Raw genomic sequence first — 19426 nt, 5'->3', positions numbered from 1 at the left:
GCGATTGTGACTTCACAGACAGAAGGTTTATGAAACCATCTGTTTTCCAGACACCAAATAACATCAACTTACTGCCAGAAAAAAGAGAGATTTTTATTTGCTTCTAGAACCAGTAGAGCCAAAAAAAATAATAAAAAATGGCAAAAAGTGGATTTTGTGTAATAGATTCCATTTAAGTACGGTGGAGATTTTTTGTTCCTCTGGCAAATGGGCCTTGTGGCTTAGCTATCGTGCTTTACATCAGTGACTAGCTAAAACACCAAGACGTTTTGAATTAAAATGTGGTGAATCTTTTTTTGTATTGGATAATGGGCTGTCATTGTAATTAAGCAGGATAACGATAGAAAACCTGTGGCCACATCAACTCAGGGATGGTTCATTTGACACATCAACCTTCTTCCACAGCCATCTCAACTCTCAGCTAAAACATATGAAAAGCTATGAGTAGAGCTGAAGAAAACAGTATGAGAGAGGATACAGGAGATAGGCTCTGTCTTTCCAAATAATAACTACTAAGTCATAATTTGCCTGGGACCTAAATGTTTTTCCATTCCATTTAGCAAAATGTTGCAACTTAAATTTTAGCAGCTATGAATAATGTTATTTTGTAGATTTGATTGGCTTTCTTTTTAAAACTATTAAAAAAGAAGCTTTCCATTCATTTCAACTGATTAAACATACAAAATCCACAGGGGATCAAATTATTTTGTCTATGCAAAATTTTCCAAAAGTTCCTTTATGTGCTGCTAAAGTTTCAGCTTTATTTGCCGAGTTTCTCTTCCTGCTGCTTTTATTTGAAGATTCATATTTTCCTCCTGCCTATGATCCTTCCCTCTCCCTCCAAATATGAAAAGAGCTTCCACAAATAGATACAACTGTTCTCCATATTCATACAGCAAAACAATACAATGCACCACCATGACAAAATCTCTGTTTTTATAGTATCTTATGGGGAGCAGCTTAATGTTTTTTAACACTGACACACTCTGCCTGTCTGTCCATGTCCCTCTGTGCCTGGCTTTGTTCCCTGTTCTTTGTCCACCTGACAGCATCATAAAACATTTTATAAGAACATCCTCCGTTTCATAAAAAAGAGTTTAGGCACACTGAAAAAAGAAAAACGAATTCTTTCTTCTCTAACCATTGCCAAATTGATCCAAATTTGTGACAACTGTTCCTTTTATGTATTATTTCAATACTTACAACAAGAGTGTAAGAATATGCCCATCTCAGTACTAAGTGTATATGTATGAAACAACATGTTTTTGTAATAAAAATTTCTCAATTTTCAAAGTGTTTTGAAAAAGCATGCAAATAGTGTAGAAAAAAGTCAAGTTTTAGCTGGTGGAAATATTGCAGTTTTATGCTTGCCTGGTTTTAAGGTCAAACACATGCTTAAATATGAATTGATATTGGTCATTTTACATTTTATAAATAAAATGTTTCTTGATTCTCAAACTGCTTTCCAGTTTTTTTTTATTGTCTTATGGTTATTCATGATGAAGTCACAAGGAGAAAATAATTCAGACATGCCTCTCCACCACCAGACCCTCCAGTTCACACTGGGGGACTCGAATGCGTTCCCAGGCCAGATGACTTTTATACACCCTAATGATCAGTCTAACTGGTTTAAGACATGTTTGGCCATGGTGTGGCCAACATGCAATTGGCAGCCATCAGAAGGATTTTGTGTGGCCCCCTGACCATAAATTAAGAAATACTGGATCAGGTGATAGATGAAACTGGACTCTATCATTTTTTTGTCAAGATTTTTACAGAAAAATGAAAATTGCTAGGTACAAGAAAATGTTTTTTTGTTAGCTAGTCTTGTGTTTTAAATTTAACTTTTCAGTAAGGATGCAAACACCCATTGACGTCTACTCAAAATCAGATGATAGAGTAACATACATCCTGTACCTTTAGCATAATGGCCAACATCCACTTGCAGTATGCTCACACTGCTCAATAAATCATCATTATCTTTTAGTTTTCAAAGTTCTGCCACAGGAATGTTTTAGAAACATTGGAGACTTCCTTCATGCTTATGTAAGTGTTGTCATCCACCCAGAAAAATCTTGCCAACAGTACAAATTTTGCATAATTGATTGTGTGCATGCAACAATAATGGATGGTGTGGAAGAGAGAAACAGTTGTAAAAAGAAACTAAACATGTTGAAAACTACAAATGAACCTTCTTCTGCTGCAGTTTTAGTTAAAACTAATTTTAGCATTGCAACTTCAGACTCCTCCTTTCTTTGTCCTGGGCAAAGAAAGGAGTTAGGTTTCTTTCTTAGTTAGGTTTTATTTTAAGTATTGCCTGGTAGATATTTTAGGCAAAGAAAATGTTGCATTTACACCCATCAGCCAGCGGTGGGTTCATACACATGCAACTATTTTGCAATCTGGATTCAGAGCGGTGAACATCTGCTCTGACTGCAGATGGGAAGGAGCGCTGCATGCCACATGCTAGTGCTTTGGGACAGGGTCTACTGCTTCTCCTTAAGATGATTAAGAACAATATGTGCTTTCACTTCGGTCTCCAAGTGCCGCAAAACACCAAGAAAATGGCTAAATTTCTTGCTAGTTCATTTTATTGAGAGAGTTGCTGGCAGTATCTGATTACTGGCTATATGAAAAGTTAAAAAACTTTAATGGCAACACTGATCCAACAGAGAATATAAATGGAAAATTATGTCAAGACATAGGACATCCAAGACATACTTCATTTCTTAATTCAAAATATGATTCTTAGACATAGATGAAGAGTGTGAAGCTTAAATCCCTCACTTTCATCTCAATGGAAAATAATACCATTTTAAGTTTGCTCTCTGCTATGCTGCAGCTAGCAGAGCCTGCTGTGAATGTTCAGGCTAGTTAGCATGACAGCAAATAAACAATTTTCCTGTAACGGTAAGCCGTTTCTCCGTCTTTAGCACATTGAGCAGCGGTCATGAGGTTGAGTGACAGCACTAACACTCTCCTCGTGGCTCTGATTGGTTGTTTTTGGCTGGGAATGGTGCATTTCTTCAGATATCAATAGCAGCTCAGTGGAAGAGATTGATCTTTTCACAGGTTTTAGCAAATATGTAAAAAAAAACAAAAAATTTTTATAAAAGTTGCATACTGCAGGTTTAATGTGACATTTAGTCAAACACACATTAGTTTAATTAATCACTGGGATATGACATTTATAGTTCTGGAAAAACAGAATTGCTTCATAGCTGCATTAGGTCATCCTGAAATGTTTCCAGTAAAGTGCATTGAGTGAGTGCACTGAAGGCATGTCAGGCCTGGCTTGGGAGATGAAGTAGGATAGAGCTGCAGAGTGATGTGGCCATGTGGGGGTTGAGTTTGGACTGCAGCAGTGTTTAGGTGGGTGGTGAAAATCAGTGGTTTTATTATCTTCATCATTTTGAATTTGATCACCAAATGTTTAAGTTAAAAATCTCAATAATGATTTGAACTCCTCCAATATAAAGTAACTGCTCATCAAGCAAATTAGTGTTGTCAGATGCCCTCTGTTCATCACCAACTTTCTTGTATTAAATAGTATCAGCAGACCAAAATATTTTTTCTACTTGCTGCTGCTTGTAGTGGACTTATAAGAAGCAGAATTTTAGTGAACAGGTTGATTCGTATGTAGGCGACAAAACAGGATTATTTACGTCACGTTCAATATGGCCACCATGGCTTAACATGTCTCATGAGTGAGACAAAGTCTGCCAGACAGCTCATGCCATCAATTATGATGTTGCTTTACTCATGCTCTTCAATGCACTCCAAAAAATGGATCAAAATTTCCTTACCAATTTTGGCAGTCTATTCAAGGTAAAAGCTTGAAGCATCACACTACATGCAAAACCTCCCGCTTGCTGCTCACTACCTGTTAGATTCTTTCCAGTCCCTTCACCACCCCAGCATCCACCCATGGGCTCTATAATTAGAGAGTTTCTAATTCCCTGGCATGGAGTGAGACATGTTCAGTGGGAGGAGATACTCATCACTTCAGGAAAGCAGCATGGACATGGAACAATGAGCTCTGAGCCAAGAGTCTGAACTTATTTTAGACAACAAACCCAAACTCGTTTGAATTGACAACAATCTCTATTTTATATTGTAATTTCTTGGGTTCACTGATGAGCTGCAATACAGTCCTGGCTTTCCCTGCCTAAACTATTTCAGATTATGAACTAAAGGTGAATGCAGATAAAAAAAAGAAGGAAAAAAGCCTTTTGATCAGCATCATTAGGTAGTGGCAGTGCATGGCTGTATTTTCTTGCAGGCATCACCTGATTGACTTCCAAATAAGTAAAAGAAAACTCATCTGGAACACAACTCACAAAAAACTATTTGTTATATTCAATTGTTTGTGCCGCCCTTTGATGGAATGGAAATTTGGGTAGAGAGTCACATCACCCATGAAAAAACAGTCACTGATCTGATCAGCCAATAGAAAGACTGTGATAATGTGTTCATCCCCTGATGGCGGGAAATGTCCAACACACATATTTAACGTAGACTGTTACTTGTTACCTAGCTTTGTCCTCATCTCACACAATGTTGTAGTATTTGGCCTGATGGTCTGCTCTGTAGTACCTGGTTATTGTAGGTGATATCACACCTGGCCCTTGGCCCCAGTGTGATATCACAAATCATACTGGGGCCCTGTGAACACCAGTAAGAGAGTCTAGTTTTTGTGGCCATATCATGGAAAGATCCTTTGAGTATTTGAACTATGTAACTGTCAGGATTTAACTGAGTCAGGCTCTTGAGTAGACTAATAAATTTTCTACAACTACCACTTTTTTCTTGAAGTGAGAATGTTCTTAAAGCAGTGCAGCAGAGGTAGGTCACATTTCAACCCCACATGAGAAATGCATATTGCAGCCAATTATCATAATGGTCCAGTCAAAAGTGTAATGGATTTAAAGTGGTCATTATCTCTGAGCAATGCAGGTGAAGAAAAAAAAGACATAACACTCAAACTATATCACAAATCACACTGGACTAGTTTTATCAAGAGAACAGGAAAAAAAAGTGCGAGAAAAAGGGTCTTCTGTTCCTGGATGTATGATAAAGAATGTAAAAGGTCAACATGAATGAGAATGTATTTATAGTAATTATATAGAAACTTAGATTCCAGCGGCTCCTATATCTGTTTAGCAGGAAACTGATTTATCACATACAATTAGTCTGAAATGAAGCTGATACGTTGTCACAAATAATTATTGTCCATTTCCACGTCGTATCAGGTTTAATACGTTTTAAATGACTGCAGTAGTTCCTCTGGGGAGCTGATAAAATTAGCTTACCTTTTGCTACACTTTTGTATCTTTCATCACAGGCTCCTTTTGTTTTACATCCAATATAAAAAAAGAACAGCACTAGAATGAACTCAGGTAATATTAAATATGCAGAGTTTCAAACATTACTTGTGCCTTATTGATGAGTTTTACTTAATAGGATCAGTCAGCAGTGCTGGGGGATATGCTAAATGAATAATGACAGCTTCTGAGAAAAGTTCACTCAAAAATAAATAATTTAATTTAAAATAAATTCAGTGCAGTCATTATTAAATTTAGAAAATAATAATCACTAAATATGAGCAGTTTATTCTCAATGTGCATAAGACAGTTATGTAAGCTGTCCTGTTTTGGAGTGATTAGAATGAATAATTATGGCTCATTATGAATAGTCTGAATCTGAAAGCATGAGAAAACAATACATCGTCACTGAATTAATTAGCATTCTGTTTGGAAATGTAGCAAAAGGCAAAAAAAAAATGTGTAAGGCTTTCATAAATCTTAACACATCAGTAATAAAGATGTTTGACCAAATTAAGATGCAAAAAGACAATAGTGAAATATTGGGCAACAGCATATCTAATAATCTTGGCATGCCGGAAGCTCATAATATTTCACTGACAAATCTCCGTTTGGCACTGACTTCTTGCTGTGTACACAAGGCTGTGCAGAGGTTTTACAGAGCTTTCTTGCTCTCGGTTTCTATGCTTGTATTGATGGATGATCTCTGTGATGGCAAAGATATCAGTAATCTATTTCAACAGTCTTGAAGCAGTACTCATTTTTTGAACTTTTGAGCTACATAATAAAAGTAGAGAGATTTTTATGAACTTGTGGAGAAAAAGTATTTTTGGAAATCGTAATTATAAAGTTAGCCAGATAGAAGAAGGGGGAAAAAAAACAAGAAGAGTGATCAGGTTAATTTTCCAGTTTTTTCATTTCAAAATGACTCTTATTTATCTTTATTTATCCAGTGCTATAAATTCAATTAAGTAATAACAGCTAATTTCAAGGCTTACCACATCAAATAAATACACCAAGTAACATACAGGACCTTGCAAAGGTGTTATTAACCCTTTAACCTTTTTACATTTTGTCATTTAACAACAAACTGCTCTGCATTTTATTTGGCTTTTCTGTGACAGAAAGGCACATAGTAGCACAGATAACTGAAGGGAAATAGGTAGTACAATAAGTAACTAAAAAAGCATAGTGTGGTTTTGTCTTCAGTCTCACAAAAAGGACGTTCTAGAAAGTATTATTTTTCTTTTACCTTCACAGTTGTGCACTACTTTGTGTTGATCGATCACATAAAATCCCTAAAAACTGTATTGATGTCTATGGCCTGCCATGATGTGAAAAAGTTCAAAGTATTATGTATTATTATTATGCTTTTGCAAGGCAAACTGAAACCAGTCGGATGTTTCCAACAGCAGCATTGACAAAACCTCCATCTATAAAACCAGGCCTGAATAAGCTACAGAAATTGTATGCTGTAGAGTAAACAGCTGTTATTACCAGCAGAACTCTCCGTGTTCTCAGCAGGACTCCAACCAGCCGGAGACGGAGTCCATCACTATGTAGGTGACAGTTAAAAGCGCAAACAATAACACACACAAGTTGGTTTTCAGCCCTTTTGAGGTTTCATTCCCATACATGAAACAAGCTATTGTGCTGCACTTTAAATTCCACATGTCAATCATAAACTGGGTCATCGATTGGCCAGACCAAAGAGAGCTGCTCTGAGTGGAAGAGAGAGTCCTTTTATTTCTCCATTTCCTTCTGTTCATATCTAATGCAAAACTACCACCCAGTTACACAGTGGCACTTAAAATCAGAGGCTTTAAATGCACTAAGGTGGAAGGAAATGTCTGTAAAACGGCTTTACTTTAGAAATGTTAAAAATCCTGAAATAATATGTGGAAAAATCACAATTACTTCTTAAATTACAGATATATCACATGTATTTATATAAGTTCGACCTTTGGCACTATATTGCAAGTTTTCCTGCCTTCTCTCTCCCCTGTTTCTTGTCTGAAAAAAAAATCTTCAATATGTTAAAATGTTTAGCCATTTGTTAAATAAAACAGTATCCTCAGAATCACTTCTAAACAGTTGCATTAGTGAAGCAATTGCACGTCCAAGTAAAATGGTGAAAAGGGAGACTTGCACAATAATTGTGCAAGTCTCCTTCAATTTACACTGCTTGCGTCTCCGCTTCACTCCACCACAGAACGGACTCCAAAGAAAATACATACCCAGTAAAGAGATGGACAATAAATCAGTATCAACGTATGTCACAATAGACACATGATCAATATCAATAGATAATACATCTGATAGAATATTCAATATATAGAATATCCACTGAACTTCGATCCAAAACTGCATAACTTTCAAGTAGATATAGGCAGAGGAAAGCCTTTAACTGCTCTACCTCTCACTGTGAGCAAAGCAAGGTGGGCAGCATCAACTTTACACCATTTCAGATTTTGCCACCATGCATAATAACTGCATAAAACAAACAATGGTACTGAGTGAAAACTATGGATGAAACAATAAAGGAAATAAGGGATTTCAGATATTTAAAACTCAACAAAAAAATAAATTTTCTCAAAACACAACATATATTAATTAATTTATTTGCATAAGGGAATTGCAGTAGAGCCGCATCCAGTGTAAGGGGTAATGCTAAAAACAATAAATAAAATAAAATTTATTCTGATGACATGCTTGCTTGGAGAGATTGGAGTATTAAGGCCTGTGTGCAAATGCTGGTCAGAACAACCAGACATTGATCCATCTAACCTGAATACTGACAGAAATTAATCATTTCATCTTGTAGTTTATGGCAAAAGTGATCATAACCCCAACGTTAATGCAACGTTAACGGGTAGAGTGTCTGTTTTTAGGTCTCTAGATTCCAGCAGCCACATTTCTCCTGACCTCTTTGCATAAATTACTATATAACTCTCCAGTTTATGAACTCAAACTAAAACTAGAGATTTTGCTATCACCATTTTTGTCATGGATTGCCATTTTGTTATGATGCCTTAGTGTGGTATTCCATACATAATGTCATCACTCAGCAGCAACGTCTAGTTCTCAGTTGCCTTGAGCAAGTTTTTTATTCTTTATTTTCTACACATTTCTTGATTTCATCTTGGAAAATAAATACAGCTCTTTTGAACTACAAGCTGAATATATTTGAAAAAGAAGGATTTTAAAACTCTTAGATTTTCTCCTTATAAAATTATGGATTATATGGTGTCAGAGAGTGGACATCAATAGTTCAAACACTCACACAGGTACACTGAGCTTTGAATATATTTCTAAGTGTGGACAACCTTAAAAGACCAAATGCATGCTCTCTTTATAATAAATGGTTGTTGAACAAGATATATGTGTGGGCTGCTTAACAACTGCCAACAACCGTAGACTCATCAAAGTCTGCACAAGGAAATGAACATACACAAGGGCTGTACATTAACTATGCGTAGGTGGAACACCAGAGTCAGGTGCTAAATGGATTAGAAAGGGCATTTAAATAACCCAATGCTGAGGTCTTGTTTAGATCTTTGGAGCAGTATTAAGAAAAACACAAGAAAATATTATGGTAGAGCAAAAGAGAAACTAACATTGTACTGAATAATCTATTGCTGCAAAGACACATTTCAAACTGATTACAAACAGTATCAACAGTGAGATTAAATATTAATCAAGGAAACAACATCTCACACATCCTAAGCAGCTTGTCAGCATACACAGACAGTGTCTGGCATAAACTCTGCATAGGACATCTTTGACTATTGCGACTAAAATATGGAGAGTGGCAGCAAATCCCAAGGGAAAGAAAGATAGCCTGGAGTCATGCATATAAGTGCTGCTGCTGGAAACACCCGCACCCAGTCCCCACCCCTTTCACCCATCATTTCTACTGCAGGAAAATAGTTGGTTTTCACCACTCTTTTTTAATGAAAAATTTAAGTATCATTTATTTATGCTTTCAGGAATCCCTTATTGTTACCTTCCTAAAATACCCGTCAATTTTGGCAAAAAATTACGTAGGCCATTATTTTAGGAAGGTGACGATATGCATTTACGAAGTATAGTATACAGGTAGAACATATAATGTGTAGTTCAATAATTTGTATGAAGCTATAGGAGTTAAGACTATGCAATTATTTCATGTTTCTTTTTCTGCACTTGTGAAACAGTTTTATTCTAATATACTGTACATTCAAATATGGTACTACACAAGATCTGTAAAATAAATTTTCCCCAAACTGTTAACATATTAGTTTGTAATCGGAGGTTTCAAAATTTCCTATTTCTCTTTATAGCATCCCACTGCTGTGGAGACTGTTGCAGCAAATCCTAATGAACTGTAAACATCCCCAGATAATTACTCTTTATTTCAGAGGTTGACTGTAGTGTGACAATTAGAGAAGTCTTTGTTAGTTATTTCTTAATAACACTATCAAACATGTTGTGTTTTTAATTTGATTTGATTACATTTATTAATTGGGGAAAATACTCAATATTAAAATATCTGTAATTTAACTAAACTGTCAGTGCTGTACCATTTTCATTCCGGCAGTTCACCCTTTGCACCAAAAAGACAACACTGATCCTTCTTTTTCTAATATAACATTTCAAAGTTCAAGGACACAGAGATCTCTGTACATGATCTCTACAACATTCAGAAATCGGGGTCCTCAATTTTGCCCTTTTCTCTTCTAAATCTATGGGGTTTATCTTTGGAAAACGAGATAGCCTGGAAAGAAGGTTGATCTGGAGTCTAAACCTCTTCTGTACGAATTTGATCATGTTTTGGTCCTTATCCTGACAATTGGTTGGCACCAAGATTTATGTTTTTCTTGCAGTTCTTAACTTTGAGCTTGTGATTAAAAAAAAAAAATAATAATAATATATATATATATATTTATGCATTTAATGATTATCCTCAGTGATTTTGCATGATGCAAAGATAAATATGGGTCATTATCCAGTCTTGTTTGTCACAATTCTAGGTGTTTTCATTTTTTAAATGAATACATCTAGACTGTAGGTATGCGCACGTTTAGGGATGATGAAATTGAATTGCAACCATTTCTTGATGAACAAAGATTAACAAGCAGATTTGCCCTACTTAAATATGTTCTCTTGTATCTTCCTTCTTAAAGAGTGGCTAAGTAGAATGAGCTATATTTATTTATTTATGTAGATTTACAAGGTGTTTGATAGGAATCTTGCACAGTAATAATTACCAAAATTTAATGATCATACATTTTACTATCCTCATGTGATAATACTGATAATATTCTAAGATTATAAAAGACAAGAATTTAAGGGCTCTTTAGCTTTAACACTTCAAAGGTTTTTATTAAAATTAAAAGGATATGTGTGTCAGTCGTTTTAAAAAATAATAAGAAATCTTTCCTCTGACAAGTTTAACCCTGCCACGCTTTGTCCTTCATGATAAGCTGCAGCTATCAACACAGTCTAATGGTTGCAGAAAAAAATTATATTCCTAAAAATAATTCTTGAGAGAAATAAAAAACAGTGCTAAAATTTTGAGATAAAGAGCTTTAATTTAAAACTCAGTATGTTCCAATTCAAAAGAAACTAATTAAACAAATGGTGATTTGAAGAGTGAAATAATGTTTGAGACAAAAATCACACATTGCACAAAACCCCCAGCAGTCTCAATAATGTAGTTCGTCTTTATGTGAATCTTGTCAATTCGTTGCACAAGAAACCGTGTTTGTTTAATCCAAACAGAAGCATATTAATGAGATTTTCACAACTCCTCTCTTCCGAATGGAAGAAAAAAAAACTTCAGACAATTCTTTACAATTAGGTCTAGCAGTATAAATCCTTTGATTTTTGCTTTCTGCAGCCGACAGCAATATGGTGACAAAGTATTTAAATAATTTTAAAAAGAAAAGAAATTAAAAAAATAAATAAATATGAGAAAAGCATTAAAGAATGAAAGACCTACCATCAAATCTTTTATGTCTGGAGACAAATGTGCTTCTCAACGTGTGACTGGTTTCATCAAGCAGATTTTCAAAGTCCAACTTGCTTTGCTGACCAAATCGGTCTTCCATTTCTTGGGTACAACAGGTGTGTTCATAGGTGCAAACACGCAGATCTTCTCCTGCAAAAGGAAAACAAAGCAGAAGTATTTTTATATTACTGCTGAATTGATAAAAAAAAATAAAGATAACACTTGACCAAGTTGAAGTAAAAACACAGACTGTCTAAAGTTCCCAGATTACTTTAAAGTAGTTGGGATTAAAAAGGAGGATGTCCTATGTTGATAATTTCGGTGTTCAGCATTTAATCTAATTTGTTTTAAAGTAAATTTAATATGAAGCAAATAATTCAGACCTTTTATAATGAGCAACATAGTAGCTCTGGTCCACAAGACCTTTATTTATGGCCCTTCAGTTGCCTTTACAGCATGAGTGAATTTGATTAAATCTGCTTTAATTCAATGTACATAATTAATAAGACACACTCAGTAATTACGGTCTGACTGTTGGCTATGCAAATTACATAATCTTTAAGGCATTTTATTGTTGACTGAGGGAAAAGGTCTATACTTGAGACAATACAGCATAGAAGAAACTTTGCAAATATTTTTCAAATCAGAGCACAGTCTGCACATGTTCATTCAAACTTGAATTTTAATGTGATCTAGAAGTTCATTTTTTCATAAACTTTAAGTAAAATTGTGCTACAAAGGAATAGTTTTTGTAGCAAAAAGTAAAGCAACACTACGACTGAAAACGTGTTCCTGTGCACTGCCAGTCAGGTGGTTTAAAGAAGTCTACTATATGTTCGCCAAAAAGAAGGAATTAGAACTCAAAGAAACATTTCCTGGTTCTCAGTCATAAGTTGAAACTAATGGATCTAAATGTGAGGAAGTTAGCCAGTCTTCTTTTGTCTTTAGAGTCTTTGTTAATCTAATGATATTAATTTTGAACAATGCATGGATAAGAATGAAGGGTGCAGAATTCAGTGCTCAGCTTCATCAGGATGGGTTACTTTATAATGATGTGACTATTATGAAAAGTGGTAACAGCTCGTTCCACATCAAAATAAAACAGCAGGTTTTGAAATAGCAAATGCAAACGAGCAAATAGGGAAATACAAAAAACAAAATTGCTAATTTCTCTAACAAGTATGGGTTTTCATAAACTTTTTACTTTCTCTAAGCAAGTATTGAGACATTAATTGGAAGGAGAAATGAAATGGATTTTTAGTCAAAGACAGTGAATGAGATGGGGAGCAACAAGTATGCCCACTCCTGCCCGACGCCTCTCACCTTGGGCAACTCCAGAGTGGAAGTATGTCCAGCCCCTCTCAAGGAGGCTGGTTCCAGAACCAGAGCCGTGCGTCGAGGTGAGACCGACTATTTCTAGCCGGAACCTCTCGACCTCACACACTAGCTCCGGCTCCTTCCCAACCAGAGAGGTGACATTCCACGTCCCAAGAGCCAGCTTCTGCAACCGAGGATCGGATCGCCAGGGTCCCCTCCCTCTGCCGCCACCCATCCCACACTGCACCCGACCCCTTTGGCCCCTCTCACAGGTGGTGGGCCCATGGGAGGGGGGACCCATGTTTCCTCTTCGGGCTGAGCCCGGCCGGGCTCCATGGGTTAAAGCCCGGCCACCAGACGCTCGCCATCGTGCCCCCCCTCCAGGCCTGGCTCCAGAGTGGGGCCCCGGTGACCCGCGTCCGGGCGAGGGAACGCCAAGTCCAATGTTTTTATCCATCATTGGGGTCTTCGGGCTGCGCTTTGTCTGGTCCCTCACCTAGGACCTGTCTGCCTTGGGTGACCCTACCAGGGGCATGAAGCCCCAGACAGCATAGCTCCTAGGATCATTGGAGCACTCAAACCCCTCCACCACGATAAGGTGGCAGCCCAAGGCGCCTGTACGTTGGGGTTTACTCCGGTGAACGAGAGGGTAGCCTCCCTCCGCCTACGGATGGGGGGACGGGTCCTGACTGTAGTTTGTGCTTACGGGCCGAAAGACAGTTCAGATTACCCACCCTTTTTGGAGTCCTTAGAGGGGGTACTGGAGAGTGCTCCTCCGGGGGACTCCCTTGTTCTACTGGGGGACTTCAACGCTCACGTGGGCAATGACAGTGAGACCTGGAGGGGCGTGGTTGGGAGGAACGGCCCCCCCGATCTGAACTCGAATGGTGTTCTGTTGTTGGACTTCTGTGCTCGTCATGGATTGTCCATATCGAACACCATGTTCAGGCATAAGGGTGTTCATATGTGCACTTGGCACCAGGACACCCTAGGCCGCAGTTCGATGATCGACTTTGTCGTCGTTTCATCGGATCTGCGGCCGTATGTCTTGGAAACTCGGGTGAAGAGAGGTGCGGAGCTGTCCACTGACCACTACCTGGTGGTGAGTTGGCTCCGGTGGTGGGGGAGAAAGCCGGTCAGACCTGGCAGGCCCAAACGTGTTGTGAGGGTCTGCTGGGAACGTCTGGCGGAATCCCCTGTGAGACGGAGCTTTAACTCCCATCTCTGGCAAAACTTTGAACACGTCCCGGGGGAGGTGGCGGACATGGAGTCTGAGTGGACTGTGTTCCGTGCCTCCATTGTCAAGGCGGCCGGTCGGAGCTGTGGCCGCAAGGTTGTCGGTGCCTGTCGCGGCGGCAACCCTCGTACCCGTTGGTGGACACCTTCGGTGAGGGGTGCCGTCAGGCTGAAGAAAGAGTCCTACCGGGCCTTTTTGGCCTGTGGGACTCCGGAAGCAGCTGATGGGTACCGGCAGGCGAAGCGGCATGCGGCTCGGGTGGTTGCTGAGGCAAAAACTCGGGCGTGGGAGGAGTTTGGAGAGGCCATGGAGAAAGACTTCCGTACGGCTTCGAAGCGATTCTGGTCCACCATCCGGCGTCTCAGGGGGGGGAAGGCACCAACACTGTTTATAGTGGGGATGGTGTGCTGCTGACCTCGACTTGGGACGTTGTGGGCCGGTGGGCAGAGTACTTCAAAGACCTCCTCAATCCCACCAACATGCCTTCTATTGAAGAAGCTGAGCCTGGGGACTCTGGGTTGGGCTCTCCAATCTCTGGGGACGAGGTCGCCGAGGTGGTTAAAAAGCTCCTCGGTGGCAAGGCTCCGGGGGTGGATGAGATCCGCCCGGAGTTCCTTAAGGCTCTGGATGTTGTAGGGTTGTGTTGGCTGACGCGACTCTGCAATATCGCATTGACATCGGGGGCAGTTCCCCTGGACTGGCAGACCGGGGTGGTGGTCCCCCTGTTCAAAAAGGGGGACCGGAGGGTGTGCTCCAATTATAGAGGGGTCACACTCTTAAGCCTCCCTGGCAAGGTCTACTCAGGGGTCCTGGAGAGGAGGGTCCGTCGGATAGTCGAACCTCGGATCCAGGAAGAGCAGTGTGGTTTTCGTCCTGGTCGTGGAACACTGGACCAGCTCTACACCCTCGGCAGGGTCCTGGAGGGTGCATGGGAGTTCGCCCAACCAGTTTACATGTGTTTTGTGGACTTGGAGAAGGCGTTCGACCGTGTCCCTCGGGGAGCCCTGTGGGGGGTTCTCCGGGAGTATGGGGTACCGGGCCCTTTGATACGGGCTGTCAGGTCCCTGTATGACCGGTGTCAGAGTCTGGTCCGCATTGCCGGCAGTAAGTCGGGCTCGTTTCCGGTGAGAGTTGGACTCCGCCAGGGCTGCCCTTTGTCACCGATTCTGTTCATTACTTTCATGGACAGAATTTCTAGGCGCAGCCAAGGTGTTGAGGAGATCCGATTTGGTGGCCTTAGGATCTCATCTCTACTTTTTGCAGATGATGTGGTCCTTTTGGCTTCATCAGATCGTGATCTGCAGCTCTCGCTGGAGCGGTTCGCAGCCGAGTGTGAAGCGGCCGGGATGGGGATCAGTGCCTCCAAATCCGAGGCCATGGTCTTGAGCCGGAAAAGGGTAGAGTGCCTTCTCCGGGTCAAGGGGGGTGTCCTGCCCCAGGTGGAGGAGTTCAAGTATCTCGGGATCTTGTTCACGAATGAGGGAAGAAGGGAGCGGGAGATCGACAGGCGGATTGGCGCAGCGTCTGCTGTCAAGCGGGCGCTGTACCGGTCCGTCGTGGTGAAGAGAGAGCTGAGCCAAAAAGCGAAGCTCTCGATTTACCGGTCGATCTACGTTCCCACCCTCATCTATGGTCATGAGCTTTGGGTCATGACCGAAAGAACGAGATCGCGAATACAAGCGGCCGAAATGGGTTTTCTGGGCTCTCCCTTAGAGATAGGGTGAGAAGCTCAGTCATCCGGGAGGGACTCAGAGTAGAGCTGCTGCTCCTTCACATCAAGAGGAGCCAGTTGAGGTGGCTCGGGCATCTGGCCAGGATGCCTCCTGGACGCCTCCCTGGTGAGGTGTTCCGGGCACGTCCCACCGGGAGGAGGCCCCGGGGAAGACCCAGGACACGCTGGAGGGACTATGTCTCTCGGCTGGCCTGGGAACGCCTCGGGATTCCCCCGGAAGAGCTAGAAGAAGTGGCTGGGGAGAGGGAAGTCTGGGCCTCCCTTCTGAAGTTGCTACCCCCGTGACCCGACCTCGGATAAGCGGAAGAAGATGGATGGATGGATGGATGGACAGTGAATGAAGTCTGACTTTTATTTTTGCAAAATAAACTGATTTGTGCAATGAAATAAGATAATTAAAATAATGTAGTGACATGAAAGCAAATGAAATGAAATGCTGATGTTTATTATTAACCTTTGCCTCTGGTGAAACAGATGAAATATTCTTTTAAAATATTCTCCCATAGTACATAATTGATGTAACCGTGGAAGTACTTAAGCTAATAAAAACTGTATGACCCTTATAATTTCATTTTCATCAGCGGCCAATAAAAGAAGACACAGATAATCCAAACTCTGCCCGACAAAATTCATTTTAAAACTGTATGACCCTTAATTTCACTTTTGATGATTTTAGAAATGGCATGTGCTGTCTCGTACTCGGTGACCTCAGTGTGCAGCTAAACAATATCAGCTGATGCATGTACTATTTTCGGTTCCATCTCATGATCATCATGACAGAAATACTTCTAATTTCATCATATCACAAATCATGTGATGGCACACGGTGGAGTGATCCTTTCACTGCTGCAATCTAACTCTATATTACAACACAATTTGTGTCTAAAGTTAAGGCAGACCTACCTGCTTGAGGGCACACTATTTTTAGCAATTAGTATTACACAAATCAGAATTTCTATTCAATATTCATTGAAGCCAAAACAAAATAACAGACCTTTTTTTTTTTTGAAACCGCATCTACAAACTGTAATATGGCAATGTGAGGGGGATGTTTGTGTTAATAAATGTGTGAACAGTGCAATGAGGAAAGGCGTGAGACTTGATGGCAAAAGGGATTTGCATAAAATTAAAGCCGGGCAGTTCAGCTGACTACTGCATGGTCTATAAAATAATACTGAATCTTCACAGAAAACTTTAAGTAAAGTGCTGCTCAGGTATTATGGTTGTGCATTACTGACGTATAGCCTTTATGATAAGTATATAAAATATGCTGCCTTCTTTTAGAATGGCTTTTGGCTGAACAATGAGCAGAAAATATATTTTCAATACAGCAAAGACTAAATAATAAGTTCAAGAGCATGTAATGTTTTTAAGACAGAAAGCCTAAAATACTGAAAATGTGAAACATAAACAAATTACAGTTTGCCTTATTTAAGTTTTTTCTAGAAGTTTTACAATATACTTGTTCTGAAAGAAAGAAAGGCTTATGAGTCAGTTTCACAAAGAAAGACAACAATGCTATGTGACGTTCCATCTGTAGCAACCCTTGAGAAATGTGACTCTGTATCGCTGTAGACATATATTGGATTGTTACCTTTAAAATTATTACCTTAAAAATTATTTTTTTTATGAATTGTGGCTTATTGTCAACAGAAAGAGTAAAGAGGGAGCACATTTGGTACAAAAAATATATTTTATGCAGGAAAAATGAGACATCTTTGTGGAACACGTGAGGAAGATGGATTCCCACAAAAAATGTGTCTCTATTCAGATCAATATTTGCCCCAAGATTATGAAACAATGGTAAATGTTTCAAAGTGTAACAGACGGAGATATATCTTAGCTCATGCTCTAATACAAATATCCCTGCAGCAAAAAGTCAGACCAAAGTGGGGAATGAGGCTGTTATGCGTGAGCATAATGTTTAACAGGAAAGAAAATGCCTTCTAATATAAAAGTTTTTACCTTTTATGCCTTCTCTGCCTAAACAAAATGTATGCTTGCATTTACAGCGAGCATAAAACCAATACTTTTTCTCTCAAAACAATTGCTAAGAAGGTTCAGCCACATTAATTATTTACAGTTTTTCTCAATGTGTCTGACCCAAAAGAACCAGCTGACGTGTGGTTGAATATTAGTGTGTTGACTTTGCTTCTTTCAAAACTACTGTGTTGTACAGGAGTCTTCAAACCCAGTCGTCGTAAAGAGCAATATGTCTTGATAGCTGTCTTAGAAAATGAATCTCATATATAACATAGATTCATCATACTTGAGGTGATATATTCCAAGCCATTGTTTCTTGTAATTTCAATTTTGATTATGGCTTACAGAGGATGAAACCCCACAATTCAGTGTCTCAGAAAATTAAAATACTGTGGAAAATGTCATTAATGGAAACTTGTGGTGTCACATCCTAATCAGCTAATTAACTCCAAACACCTGCAAAGGTTTCCTGACCCTTTAAACAGTCTCTCTCTCTGGGTCAGTAGGCTACACTATCATGGGGAAAACTGCTGACTTGACAGATGTCCAGAAGACAACCATTGACATCCGCAATAACCTTTTGCGGTGAGCCACAAAAGATCATTGCTAAGAAGTTGGTTGTTCACAGAGTTCAGTATCCAAGGATGTTAACAGAAAAGTGAGTGGACAAAAGAAGTGTGGTAGGAAAAGATGCACCAGCAACAGGCAGAACAACAACAGATTTGAGAGAATTGTGCCGCAAAATGCATTCAAGAATTTGGTAGAGCTTCACAAGGAGTGAGTGGAGGTTGGAGTCTGTGAAACAAGAGCAAACACACACAGAAGAATACTAGACATGTACTGCAAATGTCACATTCCTCAGGTCTCTGGTTTTCTGAAATACAAGGCCATTGCAGCCATCTACCAGGACTTTCTAGAGCACTTCATGTTTCCCTTTGTTAACAAGCTGCATTCAGATGCTGATTTTATTTCTCTGCAGATGCACTTGTCTTATACACATCTCCCTGAATCTGTATCAATCGATTATCATCTGTTATGTGAAACAAACAAACAAAAAAAAATGAATATGCCGTAGTGAATAGGCCCACAGGATGTAATTACTTTTAAAGATAATCTTAAGACTCATTAAAATTTCAGAAAGTTTTTTTTTATTATTATTATTTCTGGTGAAACCACCTTAAGACAAAAATGGATTAAATATTTCACGAGGAAGGACATACCTCCAGATTTCACCCTAACATAGCTGCAGGGTTCAAAAATACAAAGTGTCAGATACTCAGAGATAAGGTCAATGCAAAGTAACATATAACACTAAAAACACTTAATATGACTCATAAGGTAAAGCATCAAGATCAGACAGGAAACTCCAGTGACTGTCACTGGATGAGGCAGATGTAAGGTTTGGTGGAGGTTCATTGGTGGCTCATGTGAGGTTGAAGAAGGAAATTAGTACAGACAGCTGTTCTTAAGGATGACCCAGTTAGAATAGCTGGATGATTTCAGCTCAAAAAAGGGACAGAAAATCATCTCAAATACCTGCTGCTGCAGTTAAAGAAGAGTGTTGCTTTTAATAACCTTTAGGCAGTTTCTTTTTTGTTATGTTGCTCTGCTTATGTTTCCTTTTTCAAATGTTAGTTTTTTAGGTTCAATAAGATTTAAATTGACTCAGAGCATTGTACTTGTTCTTTCTGAAAATTAATCCTGGAAAATGTAGTTTGCATTAAATGGCTGTTGCACAGGCAATGTATGATGTAAATGTTGACTTATTGGTACAGTTTAACAAAGCAAATTAAATTTCCTCATAAATGTAACCTATTTAGTTTTCGCAGAAGATATTTCAT

The 19426-nt window shown here is 39.3% G+C and overlaps 1 protein-coding gene across 2 annotated transcripts in view; it reads right to left on the bottom strand.

Annotated features, from left to right (window-relative positions):
• Positions 1–19426, bottom strand: part of LOC114148266 (glypican-6-like) — a 107724-nt gene that overhangs the window by 58745 nt on the left and 29553 nt on the right. For both annotated transcript variants that reach the window (XM_028023423.1, XM_028023422.1), the window contains exon 2: positions 11308–11466. In XM_028023423.1, the coding sequence (XP_027879224.1) occupies positions 11308–11466 (159 nt within the window). The remainder of the gene's footprint in view (positions 1–11307; positions 11467–19426) is intronic.

This window comes from Xiphophorus couchianus, chromosome 7 (assembly GCF_001444195.1).
Source record: "Xiphophorus couchianus chromosome 7, X_couchianus-1.0, whole genome shotgun sequence".
Taxonomy (NCBI): domain Eukaryota; kingdom Metazoa; phylum Chordata; class Actinopteri; order Cyprinodontiformes; family Poeciliidae; genus Xiphophorus; species Xiphophorus couchianus.
The sequence above is the reverse complement of the archived record's forward strand: the minus strand, read 5'-3'. Positions and strand labels throughout refer to the sequence as shown.